The sequence below is a fragment of the Procambarus clarkii genome, chromosome 28 (assembly GCF_040958095.1).
Source record: "Procambarus clarkii isolate CNS0578487 chromosome 28, FALCON_Pclarkii_2.0, whole genome shotgun sequence".
Classification (NCBI taxonomy): Eukaryota; Metazoa; Arthropoda; class Malacostraca; order Decapoda; family Cambaridae; genus Procambarus; species Procambarus clarkii.
Genome location: NC_091177.1, coordinates 28,594,730 through 28,619,877, shown reverse-complemented (window position 1 = coordinate 28,619,877; position 25,148 = coordinate 28,594,730). Strand labels below are relative to the sequence as shown.

General features: G+C 41.8%; 2 protein-coding genes across 2 annotated transcripts in view; one reads left to right on the top strand and one right to left on the bottom strand.

The window, feature by feature from the left end:
• The window catches only part of LOC123747472 (SET and MYND domain-containing protein 4), a 94,646-nt gene that overhangs the window by 37,585 nt on the left and 31,913 nt on the right, over positions 1-25,148 (bottom strand). Inside the window, exon 2 of the mRNA XM_069332938.1 lies at positions 10,304-11,041. Coding sequence (XP_069189039.1) covers positions 10,304-11,000 — 697 coding nt within the window. The 5' untranslated portion in view covers positions 11,001-11,041. The remainder of the gene's footprint in view (positions 1-10,303; positions 11,042-25,148) is intronic.
• LOC138369451 (uncharacterized) lies at positions 23,676-24,949 on the top strand. Its single transcript, XM_069332698.1, has 2 exons — positions 23,676-24,140; positions 24,173-24,949. Exons 1-2 carry the CDS (start codon positions 23,676-23,678, stop codon positions 24,947-24,949), a joined length of 1,242 nt encoding a protein of 413 aa, XP_069188799.1.

The following is a 25,148-nucleotide window of genomic DNA, read 5'->3' as shown; positions in this document are numbered from 1 at the left end:
CCAAGTTTTCATGAAATAATGGTTTTTCGACTACCTAACCTACCTAACCTAACCTAACCTAACTTTTTCGGCTACCTAACCTAACCTAACATATAAATATAGGTTAGGTTAGGTTAGGTAGGGTTGGTTAGGTTCGGTCATATATCTACGTTAATTTTAACTCCAATAAAAAAAAATTGACCTCATACATAATGAAATGGGTAGCTTTATCATTTCATAAGAAAAAAATTAGAGAAAATATATTAATTCAGGAAAACTTGGCTTATTAGGCAAATCGGGCCTTGAATAGTAGGCTGAGAAGTGCGTTCTGGCTACTAGGTACGACATATATATATATATATATATATATATGTCGTACCTAGTAGCCAGAATGCACTTCTTGGCCAACTATTTAAGGCCCGATTTGCCTAATAGGCCGAGTGATTTTTTTATTTTAAATAAATTGTTTCCAATTAGTTTTATTTAATTATCATTATTATATTATATTAGGAACATAAATTATTGACGTAGTTGTGTTTGTTTAGGTTAGGTTTAGATAGGTTAGGTTAGGTAGGGTTGGTTAGGTTCAGTCGTTTATCTACGTTAGTTTTAACTCATATTTAAACAAATTAATTTATACATAATGAAATAGCCAGACTTATCATTTCATAAGAAAAAAATAGAAAAATATATAAATTCAGGAAAACTTGGCTTATTAAGCAAATCGGGCCTTGCATAGTAGGCCGAGTTTGACGTTCTGGCTACTAGGTACAACATATATATATATATGTGTATATATATATATATATATATATATATATATATATATATATATATATATATATATATATCTAATTATTAATACCCTATAATTTTAATACCTAATAATTAATTTAATACCTAATAATAATTTAATTTTTTTAATTTTAAAAATAATTTTAATACCCTATTAATATCCTCTAATGCCACATCATCCTTCCCACCTTACTCAAATGTAATGCCACATCACCCTTCCCACCTCACTCAAATGTAGATATAAAATCAGGGAAACGCAAGTTCTAATCAGTTGTGTATTTGTGAAGTCTTTGAAAATGTAATAAGTTTTACGAAACGCGCCCGTGTCGCGTCAGACTAGAAATAAAAATGAATTTTGGAGAAGTGATTTTTGATTTACCTCCAACAGTGAAGCATAATGTACGAAAGATTGAGAAAATTCGTGTTAGAATTATTAATCTTACTTTTTCGGTCATATTTAATAAAATATATATATATATATATATATATATGTCGTACCTAGTAGCCAGAACGCACTTCTCAGCCTACTATGCAAGGCCCGATTTGCCTAATAAGCCAAGTTTTCCTGAATTAATATATTTTCCCTAATAATTTTCTTATCAAATGATAAAGCTACCCATTTCCTTATGTATGAGGTCAATTTTATTTTATTGGAGTTAAAATTAACGTAGATATGTGACCGAACCTAACCAACCCTACCTAACCTAACCTAACCTATCTCTATAGGTTAGGTTGGGTTAGGTAGCCGAAAAAGTTAGGTTAGGTTAGGTTAGGTAGGTTAGGTAGTCGAAAAATAAATAATTCATGAAAACTTGGCTTATTAGGCAAATCGGGCCTTGCATAGTAGGCTGAGAAGTGCGTTCTGGCTACTAGGTACGACATATATATATATATATATATATATGTCGTACCTAGTAGCCAGAACGCACTTCTCAGCCTACTATGCAAGGCCCGATTTGCCTAATAAGCCAGGTTTTCATGAATTAATTGTTTTTCGACTACCTAACCTAACCTAACCTAACTTTTTCGGCCACCTAACCTAACCTAACCTATAAAGATAGGTTAGGTTAGGTTAGGTAGGGTTGGTTAGGTTTGGTCATATATCTACGTTAATTTCAACTCCAATAAAAGAAAATTGACCTCATACATAATGAAATGGGTAGCTTTATCATTTCATAAGAAAAAAATTAGAGAAAATATATTAATTCATAAAAACTTGGCTTATTAGGCAAATCGGGCAATGCATAGTAGGCAGAGAAGTGCGTTCTGGCTATTAGGTACGACATATATATATATATATATATATATATATATATATATATATATGTCGTACCTAGTAGCCAGAACTCACTTTTTGGCCTACTATTCAAGGCCCGATTTGCCTTATAAGCCAAGTTTTCCTGAATTAATATATTTTTTCTAATTTTTTTCTTATGAAATGATAAAGCTACCCATTTCATTATGTATGAGGTCAATTTTTTTTTATTGGAGTTAAAATTAACGTAGATATATGACCGAACCTAACCAACCCTACCTAACCTAACCTAACCTATATTTATAGGTAAGGTTAGGTTAGGTAGCCAAAAAAAGCTAGGTTAGGTTAGGTTAGGTAGGTTAGGTAGACGAAAAAACATTAATTCATGAAAACTTGGCTTATTAGGCAAATCGGGCCTTGAATAGTAGGCTGAGAAGTGCGTTCTGGCTACTAGGTACGACATATATATATATATATATATATATATATATATATATATATATGTCGTACCTAATAGCCAGAACGCACTTCTCAGCCTACTATTCAAGGCCCGATTTGCCTAATAAGCCAAGTTTTCATGAATTAATGTTTTTTCGTCTACCTAACCTACCTAACCTAACCTAACCTAGCTTTTTTTGGCTACCTAACCTAACCTTACCTATAAATATAGGTTAGGTTAGGTTAGGTAGGGTTGGTTAGGTTCGGTCATATATCTACGTTAATTTTAACTCCAATAAAATAAAATTGACCTCATACATAGAGAAAAGGGTTGCTTTATCATTTCATAAGAAAAAAATTATAGTAAATATATTAATTCAGGAAAACTTGGCTTACTAGGCAAATCTGGCCTTGAATAGTAGGCTGAGAAGTGAGTTCTGGCTACTAGGTACGACATATATATATATATATATATATATATATATATATATATATATATGTCGTACCTAATAGCCAGAACGCACTTCTCAGCCTACTATTCAAGGCCCGATTTGCCTAATAAGCCAAGTTTTCATGAATTAATGTTTTTTCGTCTACCTAACCTACCTAACCTAACCTAACCTAGCTTTTTTTGGCTACCTAACCTAACCTTACCTATAAATATAGGTTAGGTTAGGTTAGGTAGGGTTGGTTAGGTTCGGTCATATATCTACGTTAATTTTAACTCCAATAAAAAAAAATTGACCTCATACATAGAGAAAAGGGTTGCTTTATCATTTCATAAGAAAAAAATTATAGTAAATATATTAATTCAGGAAAACTTGGCTTATTAGGCAAATCGGGCCTTGAATAGTAGGCTGAGAAGTGAGTTCTGGCTACTAGGTACGACATATATATATATATATATATATATATATATATATATATATATATATATATATATATATATATATATATATATATATATATATATATGTATATATTGGTGTATACTGGCAGCAGGTTTTCTTTCAAACATGTTTCATTGAATATGACCGCATATATAAATATGTATATATATATATATATATATATATATATATATATATATATATATATATATATATATATATATATATATATATTTCTATAACTGAAAACTCCACACCCCAGAAAATGTTGCATTAATAACAAAAATGAAAAATAAAATAAAATGTTTATTTAGGTAAGGTACATTCATACAATAAATTTTTACAAAGATTGGTTGACTTATAGGTAGAGCTAGTACATACAATGCATAAAGCCACTATTACGCAAAGCGTTTCAGGCATGATGAACTTAAATGACAAGCTTAATACTAATTGAGCATAATGAGTAGAATGAAAACAAGAGATGAAAACATAGATGAAAAAGCAGCACAAATACAATTATGTCGACAAACAGCGCTCTTTAAAGAAAAACAGACATTGGTTGACAATAGATGGGTAAGGTAGGTTACAGGGAATTTATTAGGTATAGCTTCGTTTTTAACTTAAACTGGTTGAGAGAGGTACAGTCTTTAACATGGTTGGGAAGGTCATTCCACATTCTGGGCCCCTTGATTTGTAGAGCATTTCTAGTTTGATTAAGTCGCACTCTTGGAATATCAAAACTGTATTTATTTCTGGTGTGGTGCTCATGGGTTCTGTTACAACTTTCTATGAAGCTTTTGAGATCAGGATTGGCATTATAGTTTTGCGTTTTATATATGTATAATACACATGAGAGAATGTGCAGTGACTTAATGTCTAACATATTCAGAGATTTGAGTAGGGGTACCGAGTGATGTCTGGGGCCAGAATTGGATATTGTCCTACTAGCAGCTTTGTGTTGAGTAATTAGAGGACGTAAGTGATTTTGGGTAGTAGAGCCCCAAGCACAAATACCATAGTTGAGATATGGATAGATAAGGGAGTAATAGAGAGTCACCAGGGCAGGGCGTGGTACATAATATCTGATCTTAGAAAGAATGCCCACAGTTTTTGAAACTTTTTTTTATATGTTTAGAATGTGTCCCTGGAAATTCAGCTTGTGGTCAATGAGAATGCCAAGGAATTTGCCATCTAATTTGTTACAAATTTACGTATTGTTTATTTTGAGATTTATTTGATTAGAGGATTTATTGCCAAACAGAATATAGAAAGTTTTGTTAATGTTAAGGGTGAGTTTGTTGGCAGTTAGCCACAGATGGACTTTATTTAGCTCAGTATTTACTGTGGCATTTAGAGCAAGGGGATCAGGACTGGAGTAAATGAAGGTTGTGTCGTCAGCAAATAGGATTGGTTTGAGGTGTTGGGAAGCATTTGGAAGGTCATTAATGTAGATGAGAAAGAGGAGAGGGCCAAGTATGCTGCCCTGGGGAACACCAATGTTGATGGGTAGGGTGGGAGAAATTGTATTATTCACAGAAACATATTGGAGCCTGTCAGTAAGGTAGGATTTGAGGTATTGTAGGGAGTGTCCTCTGACTCCATAATGATGTAATTTAAGAAGAAGGTTTTGGTGGTTGACAGTATCAAAAGCTTTACGCAGGTCCACAAATAACCCAACAGGGAACTCATTTTTATCAAGAGCAGTATGAATCGAGTTAAGCATACTAATAAGTGCATCGTTAGTGCTTTTTTTGGGTCTGAAGCCATATTGGCAAGGGCTAAGTATATTGAGTTTGGCTAGATATGAGTAAAGCTGCTTATAGATTAGTTTTTCAAAAATTTTTGACAAGTTTGGCAGGATAGATATAGGTCTGTAGTTGGTAACATCTGTGAGATCACCACATTTGTGGACAGGCGTTACTCTCGCTTTTTTTAGAATATCTGGAAAGGTTTGGAGTTCAAGTGACTTGTTGAAGAGCAAAGCAATAGCAGGGGCTAAAGATCTGGAGGCTTTTTTGTAAATTAAAGTTGGTATCTCCTCAAGGGCACCAGACTTGGTTTTAAGGGAAAGGATTATCTCATTGACGTCAGTGGAATTAATAGGCTTTAGGTACAGAGACTGTGGATAGTTACCTGTAAGATAGTCCTTAATGTCAGTACTGGAAGATGGAATGTCATTTGCAAGGGATGAACCAATGGAAGAGAAGAACCTATTGAACTCAATAGCAGAATCAGAGGCTGAAAGCTGACCATCGTTATTAGACAGGAGAGTCGGTTTGTTATTTAAAGACTTCTTTGATCCCAATATTTGTGAAATTGTTCTCCAAGTTTGTTTAATATTGCTCTTTATTTGGGTAAATTTATCTTCGTAGTATTTAGTTTTGGCTCGTCTAATTAGCTTAGATAGCAATAATGAGTAATTCTTTGAGACTTCATTGGAGACAATTCCTAACCTATACTTCTTCTCAAGGTCATAAGGTCATGTTTTTTATTAATAGATTTAAGTATTCCCTTTGTAAGCCAGGGATTGTTAAGCCTTTTGGTTGTGACTTGTTTTGTAAGCATAGGGCAGTGGGTATTATAAAGGCTAAGAGTTTTTTGAAGAAAAGATTGCACTGATAGGTTGATGTCCTCTATGTTACCTAACTCGGACTCCCAGTTGACATTATCAGCAGCAGTTATAAAATTGTCTATAGCAGTTTCATTGTGTAGTCTAAAACGTATCTCTCTTGACTCAAGAGGTGGTTTGCTAATGTTAGTTAAGAGAAATGTGGGGTAATGGTCTGTAGTGCTATCTGTGATTATACCTGAAGTAAGCGGAGAGGTTATGTTTGTCCAGATGTGATCTAGAGTCGTGGCAGTGCTATCAGTGATTCTAGTAGGTCTAGTGATTAAGGGTATGAGGAAGCAGGAATTCATACAGTTGAGGAAGCTAACAGCAGTAGGGTGTTCTGGCTCGCAGAGGTCAATATTAAAGTCCCCTGCGATAATTAGGTGGTTTTTGTTCAGTCTGTTATCAAGTATTAGATTTCTAAGGTTTGAGTTGAATTCGGACACATCAGTGTTAGGAATTCTATAAACTGCACCCACAGACAGGACAGACTCGGCACCCTTGACTCTGAAGCTGGCGAAGATATACTCCCCATAGCAGTCTCTAGTTCTAATTTCTTTTAAGCATGTTAGTTCTTGGTGGTAGTAAAGAGCAGTGCCACCACCTCTCTGAAGTTGACGACAGTTGTGAATTGCTGAGTAGTTAGGCATGTTAAAGAGTTGAGTAGTATCCTCTTTCAACCATGTTTCAGTAAGTATAATAAAAGAGAATTTGTTGTCAATAGCTTCAATCAAGGCACTAACATCATCGAAGTGTTTACCTAGGGATCTAACGTTCAAATTGATTACAGAGATATTGTGATTATGAGTTAATACATTGTTTACATCATGTGCTGCAAAATATCTGCAATTTAGATCATTAAAGTGATTATTGTCATAGATAGTGGATAAGAGGTTAAGTTCTGGGTCTATACTTGTCTGCATAAAAAAAGCTGATTGCAGGAAAAACAAGGAAAGAAAGGCAAATTACAAGGTAGAAATAAGCTATAAAATAGGGAAAAAAATGTACACAACACTGTACAAAACAAACACAAAAGGGGCTTACAGGGGTACAATGGAGTAAGGGAGTATGGCTAGGCTAGGCAACCTAGGTAATAAATGAGATTAAAGAAAAAACATATAAACATGGACTATACAAAACACAAGATATAGAAATACAAAACAAAAATATAAACAAGACTAAGCAATACAAAAACAAATTGAGCAAAAATGAAAAATGAGGTAGATTGCTTACAAGTACTCTCAGGTACACTGTAAGTAACAATTTGCAATTTGAGATGCAGGCAAAGCCAGGGGTACAATGGAGTAAGGGAGCATGGCGAGGCTAGGCAACCTTTGTAAACACACATTAATGACACTATAAAGAGACACGTCGAACACTGTTTATGTAGAACAGATGTAAATATGTGTATTTATGTTTGTAGGTTAGATTATCATTTTAAAACCCCTACAATCAACTTAGATTGTTCAATAAATCACTGAAATATATGTTTAACAGATTCCTAACCCTGTCCATGGAGGACAGAAGAAAATGTATTTATGCTTGTTAGCACTGTAAGTGTGTGGCCACGTCTGTAGTAGAAAATAATTAAAACTTTTTTTATTGCTAACAGGAGAGGTATGGGGTCCACTACAGTCCACAGAACGGGAATGGGGGGTGGGTTGGGGTAACTGTCACTCAAAGGATTGGTATATGCTTTCACCCTGTTAATCCTTAACTCAACCTGACCCTTGGAAACTGTTAACATTACAAAACCCCCTTAAAAAATACATTCAAATTGTATACACTCAACATTCATAATGTATACCTGATAATTTTTAGCAAAACTTTTGTTACGTGTTGAATGTTTTCTATACAGTATTTTAATTTTATTTAAAAAAAATGTACTCCTCTAATATGAGGTTCCGATCGGTCCCCTTGTGTGAGAGAGAGACCCCTTGTGAAGCGTATTCCCCAGGCGAGAAACATACAAAGAGCAGTGATAAATGTTGAACAACAGTCTGGAACTCTTCCAGTTGGAATCCTTGCAAGTACATAGTAAGTTCTGTACGGGCACATAGCATTGTCATAGCAGGAAAGTGTCATCCCAGATCAGTGTAAACAGAAAAGAAAATACATGTTTAAAAAGTATATTCAGTGGTGGAAAATATATAGAAACAACTGTGTTGAATGTTGAAAAACAGCTTGGAACTTTATAAGACATATCAATGAACTATTGGGAGATATAAATGTTCATAAAACATTATTGGAACCTGGCGATTGGAGACAGATTTACTAGCTGTCTCGTTCACTTGAGTTTGGGCAGGGTTGGAGAATTGTCCGGTCGTCGCTTGTGTGGCGGTCTCCTACAATAACGATAAGTGCATTTGTATCTCATATGTGCTATAGTAGTGATCGGTCCCTGTGATAGTATTGGCAGTTTTAAAACTAAGTTTATTTATGGAACCCTTTGTGTCTGTGGTGTTTTGTGGTTTTGATTCATTCACTTAGTTTTCTGTAACACGTAGTCTTACCACATAAAATTTGTCTCCCATTTATAAAGTGTTGAAGTGTCAGAACCTTGAATTGTTAAAACCCTTATCACCTTTGTAATAACTGAGGAAGGGTAGAGTATTGTGGCGACATTAAGTCCCAGTTGGTGTGGATCCGATAGTCTATTTACTCCTAATATTTATGTTTGCTGAGAAGTATCCCTCTGTATTTCAACAACCCTAGTACATGACAGTGTGCCCCCATATTTAGTCAGTGTAAAATATCCTGTGTTGTTCAATAAAAACTCACTGTGAAGTTGTACCCCAAGGTTTATTTCTTGTCCCATGTTGAATAAGAGTTCTTGCTTTCGACTTATGTTTATGTCGAATATATCAAGATATCCCTCCCACTGTTTATAAGTCAGAACGGGTTTGTTGTTTGTGTTCTGAGGTACAAAGAGGAAGGCCGCAGGGAAGTTGAACCTCGAAATCATCGCAAGGTAAACGCATGGTAGGGTACAGCTTCCAATGATGTGCGTTACAATAAAAAGGACATTGTGTAAGGAGAACACATTTTCAATTTTAGATTTGTTTTTAAATTTTGTACATGGACATTTAAATATTAAATAAGCTGTTTACAACTCTTTTCACTCCATAAGTGGAATATACAGCAGTTATTTGGTGCCCATATATCAAGAAGCACTTCAATAAACTAAAAAAGATGCAAACCCCCATGCAACTAAATGGGTTCCAGAACTGAAAAACAAGAGCTATGATGAGAGACAAGAGGTGTTAAATGACTAAGCTTTAAGATCGTAGGAAGAAACATTATGATCACTAAATACAATTAGAAACAGAAATCAACATAACTGACGAACAGAAAGTCTTGAAACTTGCAACTTCAAGAACAAAGAGAACATTGATTCAAGCTATGGAAACAAAAGTGCAGAAAAAAATTACGAAGTTTTCTGTTGAAAACAGTGATTGACAGTTGGAATAAATAAGGTAGTGGATGCTAAAACAATCAATAGTTTCAAAGTGGCATATGACAGGAAGATGTGACATCATTCACCCTTTAACTACACAGAGGTAATTTCATGGGAACCGAAGAAAGACAAAATGTAACACAACCGTCCACCTCGGGCCTTTGTGCAACCTCAAAAGTCTTCTCGATTGAAAAGTAACAACCCTGGAGTGAAAAACAAACAAAACTCTGCACCGAATGAAGAACAATGGCGCCATGAACTATAGAACAACTGCCACCCACAAAGCCTCAACCTAAACTGATGTGACCCCTGGTGTGGCCAACCCTGGTGTGGCTGGTGTGTGGAGATAGATGACCAAAGGCAAACAACGATCCAAAAAGTCTCAAAGTGTGGCAGGGTACTCGATGCAAAGCACCAAAAGCCCCATCCCCCCAAATAAAATAAGACCTACACGGAAACCACTGACATTAACATGGGCACAGATCAGTTGGAAAGCTGGGTTCCAGAAAATGTAGCACAAAATTCTCACAAACTCCCTACCATGAAAAACAGAGAAGAGAAAGGTGCAAGTCACCACCGGACAAAGCTGGAAACAGTGAACTCCCAAAGATGTAAACACAACAACAGCCAACCCCCAGCAGCTTGGCCCCACAGATAAGCTGAAGCACATGCAGTACCTGGAGTGAGGTCCTTGAGAGGGATGATGACACAAAGGGGCAGACTCCTGAGCCTTCTCAGGGAAGAGAAACGTAACTGTAGGCAGAGGCATCATTATAGCAACCAGGTGGGTAGTCAGGGAGCCACCGGGAACCCCTCACAGAGAAGAATTAAATTGTAAAACTTTATAACCTTTTCTCATTACTTATAAAATAAGTTACCTGGGTTGATGTCTCTATCAGCAATCAGGTGGCGCCCTTGGGAGTGAGTGTAGGCAAGCTTGACTGCACTGCTGAGTGACGGTATGGCTGGGTTATAGTCAGCTAACTTAGGGGGCTCAGGGTTTATATATGCAAAACATGGTTCAAAGGTGTTTAAAGCTTCAGCTGAAGCATCAAATGCCTTGTCTTTACCCTCTGATATTAATTTCAGACAAATACGTTTCCTGTCTAATAATTTTGTACGTGACTGTACACAGCCAAGTTCCAGAGCTCGGTCAATGTCATCTGAACATTTTGTATACTGCTTCAGGTCATAAAGCACAACAGATCGTGACTCATAAGCTTGGGCCAATTCTTCATACTTGTCTTTGCCAGGGTTCTTAGGACTATCTGTGATTGTGTCTGGATGTGGCGCAGATAATATGGCCAAATTATAAGAGCTTAATGCCTGAACTAGATTATGAAGGCGGTAGGCTATGTCTCCCTGTCTACAGTGCACATAAGACTCATCTTTTGACTTGCTTGATGGGTGCAGAACTGGCGTTAGAGTTGCATGGGCTTCATCCAGGCTCCACAAATAGGAAAACATTTCCTCGGTTGTGTTTTCTGGCTTTATTATAGTCATCACTTCAGACATCTTGTTGCTTAATCTGCTTTTAAGCTTTCCAAATAGAATTTCAATATTTACTTGAGCCATGATGATGTTTCAAACTTCAAGAAAATATGGTTACCAGGGACCTGAAAATAAGGTATTCTGTTAACTTTGATTTAAAATTAATTGAATTTGTATGCAATATACAAAAAATAAGTGCTTTAAAGTATATGAAAAAGCTTTAAGAATTTATGGAACAAAATACTATGTACAATGTCACAAACTGAATCTTCAATTACCAGATGACTATTAAAAAAAAGAAAATTATCATCACTTCAAGCATCCTCTATAACCAATTAAGTAAAATGAGATGGAGAGGTGTAAAACATACAGCATGACGTTAACCCTTGCACTGCACATACTCAAATGTTTGACCAATTGTGTGCAAAGCCTGTAGGCCCAAATGGAATCTTACCATGGATACTAAAAGAGAGAGCAGAAGCACTGCACCTACCACTCTCAAAGGTATACAACATGTTACTGGTAACAGAACTGCCAAAAATTTGGAAGACGGCTAATGTAGACCTGATATGCAAGAAGGAAGACAGACAGGAGGAATTGAACAACACGCTAATGTCCCTAACTTCATCAATTGATGCTAACCTTGTAAGAAAAATCCCAGAGACCTAGACACATGTTTTTACATATCTCACAGGCAGCTATCCTAACTCTGTAGTCCTTTTGCCAGTCAGCCCGTCAGATATTACCCTTGACCAAAATGCGATCCAAATTAGCCTCTTCATTGACCTGACCAGAGAAAGGCCTTTGTTAATGTAAACCACAGCTACCTCTTACTTAAACTTCACCAATACGGTATCCAGGGCCTTGCTCTGAAATATATTCGTTCCTATCTCAGTGACAGACACCAATATGTAGCCATCCATAACATAACCTACCCCACTCAACTATAAACAGTAGGAGTGCCACAAGGCAATATATTAGGACCTCTCCTTTTTCTTAAAAACATCAATGATTTGAAAATGTTTCTAACATTCTTAAACCTATACCATTTGCTGACGATACTATCTTCATCTATTCTGACCCCAACCCACACACACATAATAATATTGTTAATAATGAATTAAAAAAAAGGCCACTCATGAATGTCAACCAACAAACTCACACTAAACATAGAAAAGACTTACTATATTTTATTTTGTAGTAAATCATGAAATAAAATTCAACTTCAGGTAGACAAATGTTACCATTAGCAATAAAAATGAGGGAAAGTTCCTTGTCCTATACATAGACAAGAGACTGAACTTCAGCATCCACATACAACACAACTAAAAAAGTCTCAAAAACGGTAGGTATATTTTCTAAAATCAGATATTATGTTCCCCACTCTGTTCTCCTCTCATTATACTACACACTAATCTATCCTTATCTTATATATGGTATCTGTGCATGGGGTTCAACCACTGCAAATTACCCCAAGACCATCATCACTCAGCAAAAATCTATCAGAACAATAACAAACTCTGTCTTCAGACAACATACAGCCCTCTGCTCTGATTAAGTCCCATAACATGCTAAACATACACTCACTCCACACATTCTCATGTGCTATTTACATGCACAAAACCTTGTTCCTAAATGCTAACCTTGATCTGAAATTTTTCTTTGATAGACGTAATAGAACCCATGAGCACCACACCAGAAAAAAGGTCTCTTTTATATTCCCAGAATCGAACTAAATATGTGACAACATTCCATGGAAATAAAAAGACCAACTCTTTAGAACTTACTCCCTGACTAATTAAAAAATAAAATCCAACCTATGACCTATCCAATAATTAAACCAAAAAGTACCAAGTTTCATCCTTGTAGTTTTTTCTACCTTGTGCTTCAAACTCACACTGTAAATTATGCTACCCAACTTCCCCAATATTAGTACTTAAGACTAAAGACTAAATAGACTAGTGTAAGCGCTTCTGTCAATTTATATTGTAGTTATTTGTTGATATAAACGCTTGCTCCTATGTACCTTTTCATCTTACATGATATGTTAAATATCATTTGGGTTGGTTTGGGACCAACCCAAAACGCTAAGCGTGTTAGTGGTTTCGAATGAATGTACAAATTCTAATCTAATGTAATCTCACAACCCACTGTACATTATTGTGAATAAATTATTATTATTATTATTATTATTATTATTATTATTATTATTATTATTATTATCATTATTATTATTATTATTATTATTTGGATACCATGCAAGGTGATGGAGAAAATTGTGAGAAATAAACAAATAGAACATCTGGAGAAAATATATTTGGTAATGCATCACTAGCATGGGTTCAGGGATTGAAAATCTTGCCTAATGTGCAATAGAATTTTATGACCAGGTGACAACAATTAGGCAAGAAAGAGAAGGATGAACAGACTGCATACTTATGTATTGCTGGAAAGTCTCTGATACAGTACCCCATGAGAAACTGGTGCATAAGTTGGAGATGTAGGAAGGAACTACAAGGAAGGTTCTCCAGTTGACGAAGAAGTACCTAAGCAACAGAAAACAGCAAGTCACTCTAAGGGGTAAGGTTTCAGAGTGGCGAGACGTCACTAGTAGATTTCCAAAGGGATTCAATACTTGGACCTATACTGCTCTATATATATAAACAATCTCCTGGAGGGAATAGACTCATTCCTATCACTGTTTGTTGATGATGTAAAAATTATGAGGATTGACACAAAAAGATGCCAAGAGGGTACAAGACGACCTGGGGCAAATTGATGGAATGGTCCAATAAATGGCTACTAGAGTTTAACTCATGAAAATATAAAGTAATGGAGCTAGGTGGAGGGAGTAAAAAGCCATACAAAAGGCACCGAATGGGAGACAAAGTCCTCTATGAAACCGACAGAGAAACACCTAGGAATTGATATCACACCGAACCTATTTCCTGAAGCCCACATAAAACTGATATCATGTGATGCATGCAAGACTGATTAACATCAGAATTGCCTTTAGAAATTTGTGTAAGGAATCCTTTAGCACTTCGTAGAGCACATATGAAAGACCAATACTAAAATATGCTGCTCCAGAATAGAGTCCATACTTTGTTAAGCAAAAGATGAAGTTGGAGAAGGCACAATGGTATGCCATTCGACTAGTTCCAGAACTACAAGGTATGAGTTATGTGGAATGGCTGTATGAATTGCTGCTCACCTCACTGGAAGACAGAAGAGTTAGAGGAGACATGATAACTACTTACAAAATTCTCAGGAATTGACAGGGTAGATAGACATATATTTAACAGGTTTCCACAAGGGGGCACAGGTGGAAACTGATTACCCTAATGAGCCAAATAAATTTTTGAATTTTTTTCAGTCCATCTCTCTATCCATGTATCTTTTTATCCACATATTCATCCATCTTCCCTATCCATCCATCTACTTATGAAAGTTATATATCCAACCATATATCCATCTGTGTATCATCTACCTAATCACCTCTCTATCCATATATCTGTCTGCATATCTATCCATCCCTGTAACTATACATATATCCATATATATAAACAGGATATTGGGGGAATGATACAGACAGAAATACTTGGGTAGAGATTTAGGTGAAAGTTTTGATGAGTGATGATATGCTGTATTGATATTCACAGTTGGTCAGAGGATAGTTGTGAAATGACGAATTAACACTATAATCGGTTAGGTTAATTTGGTGAGTTGTGATTAGTGCGTGTAAAAGTGTGAACGCAGTATTTTGTGTTTGAAATTGGGGAATGAGCGAACGTTTGTATACCTTAGAGACATCTAGTGAGCGTTATGTTTCTAACCAAGATGTGATTATCTACCCAATGTATGGTATTCAAACATGCAAAGGAGGGAAATCTGAGAAGCTCTGTATTCTTCTTAACATAGTGAGTAGAGTAAAGTACTGAACTTTGTAAGAATACTAGGAACAGCACTTATGCGCACAAGAGTTTCTAATATGACCAAGAACACCTTCTGGGTGAGAATAAGGTTTGTATTAAGAACTTGTGAAACCGAAAAGATATTTGTGATGAGAGAACGAGACGTGGAAGTCACATTACCTAATCTAAGATTTATTAAGTGGAAGGAGTACATGCTGAATAAACTTATACAGTAACAAAAAGATTTGCCTCACAAAGTACAGAAAGAGTATGATACAGGCAAGTTGTATAGAGATCTTGTGTAATGAGTCAGTGTATTCTTATTCAAAGAAGAACAGTGGAAAGGTGTGAAATTACGAAGACTAAAATAAGTAGAAACAAATAGTTGTGTTGTGAAAATTGTGTTCTGTGTAACAATATTCTGAAATGCACAGAGGATAGATGAATGTGAATTGTGAAGGAATACTAAGATAGGTTAAGGGGATGGATAAGTTGGGGTGAAAGAAGAGTGTGTCGGAATCCGGCACACACATAATAACATAGTATACCCTTTCAGTATTCCCTTAATGATAGAAAATGGGTGATCCTGTGACGTCAGAGACGTCACGTATATTTACAAAATATAATACTGTTTATACAACAGTCTTGTGTCTAAATTTAACAAAAAAGTACTCAATAAGACTGAATATAATTGCTAACACCAAAATGTAGCTTGACTCCCTTGTTAATGTAAATTTAAGTTCAGAAGTAGAACCAACAATAACATTGGTACACGGAAGGGAAGGGGCTTCACTCTTCTCTCTACAACAACAACAAAGTGGATGCTCCAGAAGTGTTGTGATACTAGTCGCCTTGGATAGACTTACTCTGCCCCAAGAAACTACCACGACAACACCACTACTATCACTAGAGCAATCTTGTATCCGGCTTACCAAGTATACTATATATTTGATTGATATGTGTACACACTTTTTTCATTTATGAGGTAGTCGGTTATGATGTATGGATAACACCCCACAAAAGTGCGTGTACCCCATTCAACACCCTCATATTCCATGTCATACCTGTAATTATATATTTAGGGAACTTTTAATAACTCCTTGTATCCCATACAGGTAAATTGTGATTTGGAATAGCAAGAAGCTGAGCAGACAGTTGAGCCTTACACATAATGTACCTAGCTGTATGCCAGAGCTTGTAGTCTCCACAGCCGCCATTACGTAGCACAGAGAGGCACAGGGCCACACCCATATTGATGCTACAATTACACAGCCTTAGCAGGCCCTTTCAACAGGATCAGCTAAGCCCCTTTTAGTTATAGTAGTATTAGTATTCATAATTAGTAATTATTACTAGTAGATTAGACCACCATATGTGGTATGATATAATTATATTAATAAGGTAAACAATTTGTGGTTTAAGAATGTTCCATCTCAAAGTGGTGTAAGCTACAAATTGTCCCCCCAACTGTGTGAGAAAATTTCAGGCAGTTTAATCAAGTACATACAGTCCACTCAATTAATTCTTACTTACTAAGAAAATAAATAAGATAAGCTTTATCTTATTAAAATCAATTTAAAAAAAAAGAGAATAGCTGCCTGGAGTTTCCCCACATTGTTTGGTCCTTTGAACCTAGATCCTATATACATAACATTAGTGCAATATTACCTATTACCAACACATTAATTACAGCAGGAAGACACTGCTATATATTTGCATTTTTCTAGCCTAACTTTTCAATCTCATAGCAAACAGAACTTACAACACGCACTATTATTGTTCTGAGGCCTGTGCCAAAAGAACATTTGTGTAATTTTTCACAACAAGAGGTTGATAAGAGGCTTCTTTACTTATAAGTTACTTATAAATGTTTTGTAATTATAAGTTTATATAAACATTACTTTAATATTGCACCATTACTGTAACAATTACTGCATGCCACTTTATTTACAACTAATTCTTGCACAAGGGTAGGACATTTTAGGCTGGTGTTGTACAGCAACCTAGTCTAATTTATTGTGCTAACCTGGTGTAAGGGTAAGAATTTTACACTTGTCTAGAGTTGAACACATATTACAACCTAGCAAGTACATATTTTTATGCAGTATTTACCCAGCAAACAATTTTAGGTTGCCACAACATATCTGGAAAGTATTTGAAAGTATTGGAAACGTTTGTTTTATCGTATCAGATACGATATTGTGTGTGGACTTAAATAGGTTTCCAAAACTTATAACCAAGACATATGTATCTAACACTAATTTGAGATGTTGTGGCAACTTTACACTCCTAACATGAGTCATTCATAATCCATTCATACACCAATATGAATCTCTTATGAAAGGTTTGAGCCAATAATCTGAACCCTTTTTACATCTTTGTGTTTAAAGTTAAATTTCTTGAAATTAAATTATATTTTATATTATATTATTTTTATTATATTTTATATTATATTATTATTTTCAATTTAAATATTAAAACCAATTGAAGGGTAAAAAAAATCTAATAATTTATATTTCTTTTATTATTTACTAACAATTATAATTATTTACTAACGGAGAGAGGGGAGGCTGTACGGCAGAGAGTGGCGGCGGTGGCGGACAGTGGCGGCGGTGGCGGATAGTGGCGGGGGGCGGACAGTGGCGGCGGGCGGACAGTGGCGGCGGCGGGCGGACAGTGGCGGCGGGCGGACAGTAGCGGCGGTGGCGGACAGTGGCGGCGGGCGGACAGTGGCGGCGGTGGCGGACAGTGGCGGCGGGCGGACAGTGGCGGCGGGCGGACAGTGGCGGCGGGCGGACAGTGGCGGCGGGCGGACAGTGGCGGCGGTGGCGGATAGTGGCGGCGGGCGGACAGTGGCGGCGGGCGGACAGTGGCGGCGGTGGCGGATAGTGGCGGCGGGCGGACAGGGCGGCGGCGGGCGGACAGTGGCGGCGGGCGGACAGTGGCGGCGGGAGGACAGTGGCGGCGGGCGGACAGTGGCGGCGGGCGGACAGTGGCGGCGGGCGGACAGTGGCGTCGGGCGGACAGTGGCGGCGGTGGCGGATAGTGGCGGCGGGCGGACAGTGGCGGCGGGCGGACAGTGGCGGCGGTGGCGGATAGTGGCGGCGGGCGGACAGGGCGGCGGCGGGCGGACAGTGGCGGCGGGAGGACAGTGGCGGCGGGCGGACAGTGGCGGCTGTGGCGGATAGTGGCGGCGGGCGGACCGTGGCGGCGGTGGTGGACAGTGGCGGCGGGCGGACAGTGGCGGCGGTGGCGGATAGTGGCGGCGGGCGGACAGGGCGGCGGCGGGCGGACAGTGGCGGCGGGCGGACAGTGGCGGCGGGAGGACAGTGGCGGCGGGCGGACAGTGGCGGCGGGCGGACAGTGGCGGCGGGCGGACAGTGGCGTCGGGCGGACAGTGGCGGCGGTGGCGGATAGTGGCGGCGGGCGGACAGTGGCGGCGGGCGGACAGTGGCGGCGGTGGCGGATAGTGGCGGCGGGCGGACAGGGCGGCGGCGGGCGGACAGTGGCGGCGGGAGGACAGTGGCGGCGGGCGGACAGTGGCGGCTGTGGCGGATAGTGGCGGCGGGCGGACCGTGGCGGCGGTGGTGGACAGTGGCGGCGGGCGGACAGTGGCGGCGGCGGGCGGACAGTGGCGGCGGCGGGCGAACAGTGGCGGCGGCGGGCGAACAGTGGCGGCGGCGGGCGGACAGTGGAGGCGGCGGGCGGACAGTGGAGGCGGCGGGCGGACAGTGGAGGCGGCGGGCGGACAGTGGAGGCGGCGGGCGGACAGTGGAGGCGGCGGGCGGACAGTGGCGGCGGCGGGCGGACAGTGGAGGCGGCGGGCGGACAGTGGCGGCGGCGGGCGGACAGTGGCGGCGGCGGGCGGACAGTGGCGGCGGCGGGCGGACAGTGGAGGCGGCGGGCGGACAGTGGAGGCGGCGGGCGGACAGTGGAGGCGGCGGGCGGACAGTGGAGGCGGCGGGCGGACAGTGGAGGCGGCGGGCGGACAGTGGAGGCGGCGGGCGGACAGTGGAGTCGGCGGGCGGACAGTGGTGGCGGCGGGCGGACAGTGGTGGCGGCGGGCGGACAGTGGTGGCGGCGGGCGGACAGTGGTGGCGGCGGGCGGACAGTGGTGGCGGCGGGCGGACAGTGGTGGCGGTGGCGGACAGTGGCGGCGGTGGCGGACAGTGACGGCGGTGGTGGCGGTGGCGGACAGTGGCGGCGGTGGCGGACACTGGCGGCTGTGTCTGGCGGGCGGTGGCGGGGTCTGTGATGAGTGGTGGCGGCTGGCGGTGGTGGGTGGTGGTGGCGGTGGCGGCGGCTGGTGGTGGCGGCGGTGGTGGTGGGTGGTGGTGGTGGCGGCGGCGGCTGGTGGTGGTGGGTGGTGGCGGCGGTGGCGGCGGCGGCGGGTGGTGGGTGGCGCCGGCGGCTGGTGGTGGTGGGTGGTGGCGGCGGGTGGTGGTGGGTGGTGGCGGCTGTGGTGGGTGGTGGCGGGCGGTGGCGGGCGGTGGCGGGCGGCGGCGGCTGTGGTGGGTGGTGACGATCGGCGGTGGGGGGGGGCTGGTGGCGACTGTGGCAACGGGCGGTGGTGGCGGCTGGTGGCAGGTGGTGGTGGTGGTGGCGGTGGTGGCGGCTGGTGGTGGCGGCTGGTGGTGGTGGCAGCTGGTGGCGGTGATGGCGGCTGGTGGTGGTGGCAGCTGGTGGCGGTGATGGCGGCTGGTGGTGGTGGTGGTGGCGGCTGGTGGTGGTGGCAGCTGGTGGCGGTGATGGCGGCTGGTGGTGGTGGTGGTGGTGATGGCGGCTGGTGGCGGGCGGTGGCGGGCGGTGGCGGCTTGTGGCGGCTGGTGGTGGCGGCGGTGGTGGGTGGTGGTGGGTGGTGGTGGTGGTGGTGGGTGGTGGTGCCGGCTGTGGTGGGTGGTGGCGGTGGTGTCGGCGGCGGCTGTGGTGGGTGGTGGGGGCGGCGGCGGTGATGGGTGGTGGCGGCGGCGGTGGTGGTGGGTGGTGGTGGCGGCGGCGGTGATGGGTGGTGGCGGCGGTGGTGGTGGGTGGTGGTGGCGGCGGCGGCTGGTGGTGGTGGGTGGTGGCGGCGGGTGGCGGTGGTGGGTGGCGGGTGGCGGCTGGTGGTGGGTGGTGGCGGCGGGTGGTGAGTGGCGGTGGTGGGTGGCGGTGGCTGGTGGCGGGTGGTGGTGGGTGGCGGTGGCTGGTGGCGGGTGGCGGTGGCTGGTGGCGGGTGGCGGCTGGTGGTGGGTGGTGGCGGCTGGTGGTGGGTGGTGGCGGGTGGCGGGTGGCGGTGGTGGGTGGCGGTGGCGGGTGGCGGCTGGTGGTGGGTGGTGGCGGGTGGCGGCTGGTGGTGGGTGGTGGCGGGTGGCGGCTGGTGGTGGGTGGTGGCGGGTGGCGGCTGGTGGTGGGTGGTGGCGGGTGGCGGCTGGTGGTGGGTGGCGGCGGGTGGCGGCTGGTGGTGGGTGGCGGCGGGTGGTGGGTGGCGGCGGGTGGCGGCGGGTGGCGGCGGGTGGCGGCTGGTGGTGGGTGGCGGCTGGCGGCTGGTGGTGGGTGGTGGCGGGTGGCGGCTGGTGGTGGGTGGTGGCGGCGGGTGGTGAGTGGCGGTGGTGGGTGGCGGTGGCTGGTGGCGGGTGGCGGCTGGTGGTGGGTGGTGGCGGGTGGCGGCTGGTGGTGGGTGGTGGTGGGTGGTGGCGGGTGGCGGCGGGTGGCGGCGGGTGGCGGCTGGTGGTGGGTGGTGGCAGGTGGCGGCTGGTGGTGGGTGGCGGCGGGTGGCGGCTGGTGGTGGGTGGTGGCGGGTGGCGGCTGGTGGTGGGCGGCGGCTGGTGGTGGGCGGCGGGTGGCGGCGGGTGGCGGCTGGTGGCGGCCAGCTGGGACACACCCTTCTCCACTGTAGGTCTGAGTACAACTAACCATATGTCTCTCTCACCCACCTGAACAGTGTTGCCAGCTTGCGCTCTCAAAATGTTTCCTTCAAAGATTGTATATTATCTTTGAACAACAAGTTTGATTATCAAGGAAATAATGCATATATTATTGTCACATTAATACTGTGCAATATCTTATTACATTCCTGCTAAATAATTATAATTTGAAACAGGACAAAAAATCCCACATATATATAAAAACCAACATTAGAGATCACGAGGCCTAGGCCTCGCCTGTGACCACACATCCTGCCTCCCTGGCCTGCTACACTCACACACCTCACACTCTTAACTCTCTCATAATCACTCTCACTCTCTTACTCTGTCACTCTTACTCTGTCACTCTTACTCTCTGTCACTCTTACTCTCTGTCACTCTTACTCTCTGTCACTCTTACTGTCACTCTTACACTCTGTCACTCCTACTCTCTGTCACTCTTACTCTCTGTCACTCTTACTCTCTGTCACTCTTACTCTCTGTCACTCTTACTCTCTGTCACTCTTACTCTCTGTCACTCCTACTCTGTCACTCTTACTCTGTCACTCTTACTCTCTGTCACTCTTACTCTCTGTCACTCTTACTCTCTGTCACTCTTACTCTCTGTCACTCTTACTCTGTCACTCTTACTCTGTCACTCTTACTCTCTGTCACTCTTACTCTGTCACTCTTACTTTCTGTCACTCTTACTCTCTGTCACTCTTACTCTGTCACTCTTACACTCTGTCACTCTTACTCTGTCACTCTTACTCTCTGTCACTCTTACTCTCTGTCACTCTTACTCTGTCACTCTTACTCTCTGTCACTCTTACTCTCTGTCACTCTTACTCTGTCACTCTTACTCTGTCACTCTTACTCTCTGTCACTCTTACTCTCTGTCACTCTTACTCTCTGTCACTCTTACTCTCTGTCATTCTTACTCTCTGTCACTCTTACTCTGTCACTCTTACTCTCTGTCACTCTTACTCTCTGTCACTCTTACTCTCTGTCACTCTTACTCTGTCACTCTTACTCTCTGTCACTCTTACTCTGTCACTCTTACTCTCTGTCACTCTTACTCTCTGTCACTCTTACTCTCTGTCACTCTTACTCTCTGTCACTCTTACTCTCTGTCATTCTTACTCTCTGTCACTCTTACTCTCTGTCACTCTTACTCTCTGTCACTCTTACTCTGTCACTCTTACTCTCTGTCACTCTTACTCTGTCACTCTTACTCTGTCACTCTTACTCTCTGTCACTCTTACTCTCTGTCACTCTTACTCTCTGTCACTCTTACTCTGTCACTCTTACTCTCTGTCACTCTTACTCTCTGTCACTCTTACTCTCTGTCACTCTTACTCTGTCATTCTTACTCACTCTCAGTCACCCTTACCCATTCATACTCACTCTCTCACTCTTACTCTCATACTCTTACTCTCAATTACTCTTACTCTCAATCACTCTTACTCCCAATCACTCCTACTCCCAATCACTCCTACTCTCAATCACTCCTACTCTCATTCTTACTCTTACTCTTACTCCCAATCACTCTTACTCTCAATCACTCTTATTCTCATTCTTACTCTCACTCTTACTCTTACTCCCAATCACTCTTACTCCCAATCACTCTTACTCTCAATCACTCTTACTCTCAATCACTCTTACTCTCAATCACTCTTACTCTCATTCTTACTCTTACTCACTCTTACTCTCAATCACTCTTATTCTCATTCTTACTCCTACTCTCACTCTAACTCCTACTCCCAATCACTCTTACTCCCAATCACTCTTACTCTCAATCACTCTTACTCCCAATCACTCTTACTCTCAATCACTCTTACTCTCAATCACTCTTACTCTCAATCACTCTTACTCTCAATCACTCTTACTCTCACTAACTCTCAATCACTCTTACTCTCACTCTAACTCTCAATCACTCTTACTCTCATACTCACCCTTACTCTCAATCACTTTACTCTCACTCTTACTCATTCTGTCACTCTTACTCTCACTCTTACTCACTCTGTCACTCTTACTCACTCTCAGTCACTCTTACTTATACTCACTCTTACTCACACTTACACACTCTCTGGCACTCTCACTCACCTTCATTCACTCTTACTCACTCTTACCCACTCTCGCTCACTCTTACTCACTCTAGTTAATAAGAACACGCCAATATAAGACAACAAAACGTTTTCAGATTCTTTCTCACCACTTTCCAGCAACTTTTATAACTTATATAAATTATCTTAGGGAATAATACATAAATTATATATTTAAACATGATATTAGTGTTTAGTGGAATGCATAAGGAGTCAAATTGTGTTAAAAAGAGCGATTTTTAGAAAATTTGGAAAAATACTTTTTTCTGTTCAAATTATAACTAAATGGATTATAAAGGTTTCACTCAGCCAATATATATCATTCACAATTTATTAATGAATTTTACAAAAAAACACCATAAATTTTATATTTAAACATGTAAAAACTATTTGTTTTACATTTGGAAGAAAATAATTGTAGAAAAACAATTTATAATTAAACCTTTGTGTTTGGATTTTTTGAGTAAAAGTTTCTCAAAGGCTCTCCTGCACCATTCTCAATGCAAATCATTCCCACACCTCTGGGAAGAGATAGGCGAACGTTGTGTAGATGATTTGTGTTTGCTGGGTATGACAACCCGAGTTGTGTTGTCAACGTGATATTACCATAACTATAATCATTTCACCTTTGAGTGTTAACCTTTGTCTCTGTACCAACCAAGAGTGATAAAGAAGGGCTAACTTGAGGAATACCAGCATTGATGCAGGCTTACCACTCAAATTATAGTGTGTATGATTATATAGTGTATATTTTTTAAATGATAAGTAGCTCTAGTTTCGGAAACTAGTGGCTCTACTAATTCAAGTACCAGAAATAGTCCTGGCACTAGTCCTACACGACTAGCAAGTACTTCCAAGATGTCTACTGCCAAAAATGTAAAAGTAACCCTCACTGGCATGAAGGGTCACTTAACACAGCAGATTAGCAAATGTGAAGACTTGAGTAATCAAACTCCAGTTAATTATGCAGCACTGGGAAACTATCTTAAGCTTGCACAGAACAAATATCACCATGTGTTGCAACAAATGATAAAATATCAATATGTACTTAACCTTACCAATATTGATGAAGATACAATGAACGACGTACTGCAAGAAAACTCTGATTATGAGGATGCAATGTTTGCAAGGTTACAACACTTTGACGATATAATAAACGCACATAAGGCCAATACAAATATTGCAGCCACAACTTCCCAGAACCAGACAGCACCAGAAGTCAAATTGCCATCACTCAGTCTCCCAACTTTTTCTGGTACAGAGGATGAGAGTTGGGACAATTTCTGGAGCAAATTTGTCGATTCTGTGGATTCTAATGCCAATGTACCAAAGACGAAAAGTTTACATATTTACAGAGTGTTTTGAAGGATGAAGCGTTTCAGGTGGTCTGTAATCTGACTCGCACAGATGACGATTATGACAATGCCGTACAGCTCCTAAAAGATAATTACGCCAAACCAGAAAGGACCATCAGAATTCTAACCCAGAAGTTGTTAGATATTAAACCTCCAAATAATACAGCAGTCTCACTCCAAGCCTTTAGATTGGAGCTTGAGTCCTTGCTCAAGGCCCTTAAAAATAAAGTGAACTTGGATGAGTCAGACTGGATAATCCAAGTCCATATGACACGCAAATTACCCAATGACATACTGGATAAGCTGTTTGTACTATACAGTAAGTCCTCCTTAACGGTAACGGAGATTACAGAAGGGTTACACACCATCATAGAACGACAAACAGTTAATCCAGATGGAAAAGCAACATCTAAACCTTCGTCTACTACTAATAGTAAACATCAGAGTACAAACAGCACTCCAAACAAAGCTAAAACAACTTCCCCCTCCACAAAATGGACACAAGGCAGTGTGGGCACATACGCAGTTGGTCCCTCCAAACCTACAGTTAACGCGTCACCCAAATCGGTGACTCCTCAAGATGCTGTTAACGTCTGGAGACCATGTGTGTTCTGTGGAGAACCACATTCCATATACTATTGCAAACTTTACCCCGATCGTGCTACACACATAAAACGACTCAAGGAGTTAAATAGATGTACCAAGTGTATAAGGGCACATAATCCCGACACCTGTACAACTCAAATACGGCTCTGCAATGGGTGCCATAAGGGTTAACACCATACAGCACTTTGTGGGGATTCAAGAACAAGGTCTGCCAAACCACAGGAGGAGGAAGGAACTACCACTTCAGTACAGCTTTGTACTGTGTTACCTGACATAAGTGTCATCTCAACAAGGTCTGATCATAAATCAGCTCTACCTACTGCACAATTGATCATTAGAAATGGAAAGTTCAAAGCCACCGTACGTGGAT

Coding starts and splice junctions, on each gene's coding strand:
- LOC138369451 (XM_069332698.1), top strand. CDS start 23,676: ATGTCTACTGCCAAAAATGTAAAAGTAACCCTCACTGGCATGAAGGGT. Junction 24,141..24,172: donor CTGTGGATTCTAATGCCAAT/GTACCAAAGACG, acceptor ACATATTTACAG/AGTGTTTTGAAGGATGAAGC.